Source organism: Pieris napi, chromosome 23 (assembly GCF_905475465.1).
Source record: "Pieris napi chromosome 23, ilPieNapi1.2, whole genome shotgun sequence".
Classification (NCBI taxonomy): domain Eukaryota; kingdom Metazoa; phylum Arthropoda; class Insecta; order Lepidoptera; family Pieridae; genus Pieris; species Pieris napi.
Genome location: NC_062256.1, coordinates 8,112,643 through 8,118,204, shown reverse-complemented (window position 1 = coordinate 8,118,204; position 5,562 = coordinate 8,112,643). Strand labels below are relative to the sequence as shown.

General features: G+C 38.6%; 1 protein-coding gene across 2 annotated transcripts; it reads right to left on the bottom strand.

Moving 5' to 3' along the window:
* Positions 1-905: 905 nt before the first annotated feature.
* Positions 906-4,813, bottom strand: LOC125061645. Of its 2 annotated transcripts, none has more exons than XM_047667170.1 (2): positions 4,684-4,813; positions 906-3,659 (listed from the first exon to the last, which is right to left on the bottom strand). In XM_047667170.1, the coding sequence occupies exon 2, from the start codon at positions 3,640-3,642 to the stop codon at positions 2,173-2,175; it is 1,470 nt and encodes a 489-aa protein (XP_047523126.1). In that variant the 5' UTR covers positions 3,643-3,659; positions 4,684-4,813; the 3' UTR covers positions 906-2,172. The 2 variants fall into 2 exon arrangements, with proteins under 2 accessions (XP_047523126.1, XP_047523125.1); XM_047667169.1 differs by lacking the exon at positions 4,684-4,813 and adding an exon at positions 4,343-4,468.
* Between the last annotated feature and the right edge of the window lie 749 nt (positions 4,814-5,562).

The following is a 5,562-nucleotide window of genomic DNA, read 5'->3' as shown; positions in this document are numbered from 1 at the left end:
CAGATTCTTGGAAATCGATGGCGCGATTTTGCGTCATCTCGGTTTTCCTACCATGTAGATTTAGCGCAATTTTTATAAACCTATATGCTCCATACTTTTACTTATTATATAAAACAGGTATAAATATAAATATTTACTAAATAAGAGAATTATTTAAATCTTATCGCAACCAGTTACTATAAATTTAACTATTTTTCATAACAGCGACATCTAGCGGAGTTAACCCTAAGCAGTACACCGTGTTGTAAAAATTAACAACCATGACAAGGATGATGAAACCATCGTTAAGTGAAAGCTTGACAAGAGATGACGCCACATATCATAATCCAGTTGCAATTATTTAAAACTAACTTTTAAAAAATCTGCCAATCGTGTTAACCATAAAAAATATATACGACGGTACAGTATCGGTAGAAGCTTTGTAGTAAAACTCAAACTATCTTTATTCAAGTGGGTAACCAAGTACACTTTTGAATTGTCAACTTTAATTAATTGTAAATTTACATTTACTACCAGTTCGCAAGTCAAGGGCGTAGAGCGGGTAAGAAGAACTGGCAAGAAACTTTCCGCCACTCTTTTTAATCGCCAAGTATTGTCATACAAATTGTTTGAACTGGAGCAAATCAATCCCAAGGATTAGGATCATTTAAGTATTCCTCAAATTTATAAAACGCTTTATAAAGTAAGTAAGTAAAGTCTATATTGTATCTAATTTGGCGTGCCCAATTTATTGCAATAAAATTTTATTTAAGCATTACCTAGGCCACAATTCGTAGCTATGGAGTTTAAATAGAATACTGTTAGTACTATTTATTATAATTTCCTTCAATCACTCAGATGAGCCTACAAAGAAAAGTGCGCTCTAGCGGCCATTAATTTATTAAGGATAAAGGAAAAGAATGGAATCAATTTAAACGTTTAATTTGTATTGATAACATTATATTATTTGTAAATATAGATAAAGTTCTTATTTAATATAAGGTATGTAGATGACATAAACTCAATAATATTTTAAACTACACACGATAATTGTTTTCAATTAACTTACATAACCAACTACTTAAGACTCGATTTAACTAAAATTATAACATATTAATAGGCACAAAATTTATACAATCACAAATCTGATAAAAGCTTAAATTATGAGGTATATATTGATTAGGAATTCGACAAGATAAACTATTAATTATCCCGTTAAAATTACATCTAAAAGTGCCTTAATTGTGTTTAATAACAGCGCAAACGTGAACCTACTTGGAATGTCCAAAAATTAACAAAAAGGCACATTAGTGATATTTGTGTCTCACTCTAAAACGTGTTGACCCTTAATAATTAAAACAACTTGCATTACATATATCGTATCTATGGCATTTGAACTAGACTAAAGTAACAAATCAGTCTTCAAAAAATTAACTTAACAATAATGACAGTTAACATAAATCATGAATGACAGTTGACAATTAAAAGTGATGTTTTATCGAATTACATTATTTAAATTACATTGAGCATTTTCGCTATTATGTCTAAGAGAAATATGTAATAAATATAATCATTTTAAAACTATGAACTGAAAATGTAATTAAACAGTTGCTAATCGGATGATGGGTGTCATCAGATAATATTTCATATCTATGGTTTATTAAACCGGGATTTGCAACGTGCTGTGCAGACTAGAGTCAAAACTATAGCGAGCGTGAGGTAATGGCGGTTTCAGTCTATAAACATCACAGTCGCGGACAACAAATTGCACAATAAATCGTCTAGGTGGACCTTCCAGAGGTGCCTACCGGCGCCGGCGCATCCTAGTCTACCTTTAACGGTTGCCGCTCTACGTCACTTAACATTACACATATAACTAACTTATCGATTATTCTATTAACAGAGACAAATGTTAAAAACAAAAAAAAAGAAGAAAACAAGAAATAAAATCACAAGACACCGCCATCCCATGCCATCCAACGGAAATTTGATTTCGCTATCGGGCAGTGTGGCGCTGGAAAATAAATAGAAAGGAAAAGAGGTAGAAGATAAGTATGTGGCCACGGGGCCCATTGCAATCGCCCGGCCGGAGCGCTCGGTCTACGTGGCTTCGCGTCGGTTAAGTCTAATAAGGGCCTTATCTAACTTTGTACGCCTATATCAGTCTTGTCAAGTCATTTACATTGCGTGTAATTAATCCCGTTCACTGCTGCAGTCGAGGGCGAAGTTACGAGGAGGCACAATCACACCAGACGGAGGATCGGGGTCGCGACGTCGCGCTACCGAAAGATCTTCGACGTGGTCATCATCGTGAATCGGGGATCGTGGGGACTGTGGTCTTGAGCGCGGTGGCGTGCGAGGTGTCAACGCGGCGTGGGCGGCTGCGGCCAACGCCATTGCGTGTAAGGCCTCCCTGCCCCCGTCCCTCGTCGCCCCTTCTAAAGCTTGTTGTAGAAATGACGGGTCAATCAATGGATTAGAGGGTGTGTGCTCATCATTGCCTCCCGTTCCGCTCAAGCCGTAAGGGAAAGCGGCGCCGTTGGACTCCCTCTTTATACCCCGACTCATTGGTCGACTTGTAGTGATTCCTAGTTTTTTCACTTTATCGTAAAGGGTGCGTGATGGCACGCCGTATTTGCGCGAAGCTTGGAGAGCACTCATACCATTTCTTACACATTCGATCGCGGACATGATATCCGATCTCGTGTATTGCTTGTATCGTTTCCATTCCGGTTTTTGTTGAGGTGGAACGTACGGTGCTAAGCCGGCTCTAACATCTGGTTGCATGCTTGTGGGTGGTGATGAGGGATGGAATGAGCGAGTGTTTTCCTCTTCAAAAGAACGCTCAGTGTAGGGAGAATGGGCGTCTTCAGAATGATACGAGCGGTTGTAGTGGGGCGATGATAATCTTCGTGGGCGGTGTTCGAAGGGACGCTGAGGACTTGGGGGTCGCTCTGATTCATTCGCTGAGCCATTGGAATGCCAGCGCGGAGGTTCTTGCTTAACAACGGGGTGGCATACTAGAGAGATAGGTTGTGATGAGTCCACGGAGGTATTCTGAGCGAGGACGTTTCTTAGGATTGGTGTGTCACGAGTGGCTAACATGCTAGATAGCTTTTTACGTTTCAACGGGTTCATATCAGCGGAATCGTAGGCTGCTGAGAGCAGGGGGGCGGGGGGCGGCCAGCGATTGATAGGTGCGGGCGGTGACACGCTAGATGGCGCGGCTGGTACCACACGCGGGGGCGATGCAGCCGGTGTGCGCTCGCTGCTGCCCGGCCGGCGTCTCAACTCTGTCATATCGAACAGGCCCTTTACCTCCAGTTGTTCGGCGACCTTCATGATGCGGGGAATATGAGCTTGGGTCACATTTACTTCGCCTGTGTACATATATTCGAGGAGAGCGCGCATCTCGAACTCTTTGACGCCTGGGAAAAGTATGCTGCAATGATCCATGGGTACATCGGCCAATATTGATTGGAAATAAGGCGAATTGGCGGCTAGTACCACTCTGTGAGCTTTGAATGTGACCTGATCATCTACAACCAGGGTGCAGTCGACGTATGTCTCGACTTTGATTAAGGCTTCTAAAATCTCTACTAGATTTGTCTTGTGATGGTTCCATTTTAGGCAGAAGGTCTGTTGGCCCTCGCTACTTCCCATTTTGCTGAATTGTGCTTCTGCGAACAATAGAAAATTATCGTTAACAGGAGGCTTTAATATTTATGTTTCACAATCTAATAAGAATAAACATAACTAGAATTATTTTTTTTATTTTATTAACAATGACTGTACGCCACGTTCGTTGTTATTGATAACTATGTGACACAACGAAAAGTATAAAGCGAAAAAAAAATTATAAAAAAAAATATTTAAGGATATTTGAGTTTAAAATAATACATTAAATAAATAAAAAATTTACTCAACAGCACTAATTAATTCCCTCAGAGTTATAATAAAATTTACTTTAAAAAATATATTTAAAATAAACGCTTTAGTTTTTTTTTTATTGCACAATAATTTAAGAGTAGAAAAACACAAAAAAAACCGAATGAGGTAAACTTTGGTACGTAAAAACATCACTACACAACATAGTGTTAATTAATCTGAAATATTTTTTTAAATATAAATATAAATTATGTTATATTAAAAAAAAACGAATAAAAAAAATTAAAAACCTAATAAAATTCTATAAATAACACAAAGCATTTATTCGTATAAATTAGTCCTGAAAATTATTATTTATAAAGTATTTAAGCACAAATTATTAACTCGCATTAATAATTTTTGCATTAATTTTGCACATTCGTCCAACATTACTGAATTGTTAAAGTCACTTATAATTACTAAAACAACTACATACCAGGCAAAATGCCGTCACAAGAAGACGCAGGATACATGGCACAGTAGCAAAATTTAACATTTACAGAACGCGCGCACTTCACTAACATGCAGCTATGAACGCTCGACACGCACTGACAGAACCAAGTGTGAGTCCGCTCTGACTCTACTACGTGTATTATTATTGTCCACTGCCCCGCTGCACCGCCCTACCCCATTTACATAGCCCTTCCTTACTGAATTGACATATTACCTATACAGGTACAGGTAATCAACTTTAAATCTAATCTAGTATAGTATAGTACAAAAATATTCTCGTAGAGCCGTAGCACGTCTACGAAATTTTTAAATTTGGAAACTCACCTGTAAAAATTAAGATCCGATTTCAGGGCTGCCAACTCAACATGTGATCGTATAAACACTTATTCGCACGGGGGTTGTACGCGTTTATTTGTGCCCTGTGGGGGCGGTGTGCTCTTACGAGCGTCAAGCGGTGACTGTTAGTTGCAGGCGGACGATCGTCCCGCCTTACCCCGCGCCTCTGTGCGCTTTTTACGCACACAGTATGCAATTGCGTGAGAGTGTGGGTCGCGCCATCAAATTGCAGTGAGGAGGGCAGCGGGCCATGTGTGCGTGAGTGCGCCCGCGCACGTATAGTGCTTCGCGAAAGTAACGCTACGCTGCCGCAGCTAGTACAGTAAAATTCTGTAGATATATTAAAGTAACGTGTCTCCAAAACGAGTCAATGTTTTTCTAAGTCAATTTAATATTCCGTATTGATAACATAATATTACTATAGTTACGCCATTAGTTAATATACGTTTACGACCAAAATTTTTAAATTTGTTTTAATTTCCTTTTTAATAATTTTTACTTATTAAAATTACGATAGTTATGTAGACGAAATCCGGGCCACTAAAGTTTGTATGAAACCTTTTTAAAACTTTTTATTTTTAACAGATTGAATAAAACAAACAAGGAGGTTATATTTGACTAGATTTTTTTTCGGCATAGAGAAAACAGTAGATCTACTGCATTTTCAGTAGGTCACTGCACTCACGTCTGAGCCTGTGTGCGCGTAGATTAAAACCGAATTCGGCTCATAAAAAGCTGTAGCCTCGCCCTGTCTTTGTATGCTAACGCTGAACTTCGCGCCGCGCTAGAAATAAATTCTAGTTTAAATCGATTTTATTTACATAAAATTCCAATTAATATGCTTTCTAAGTTAGAGAGTTAATACAC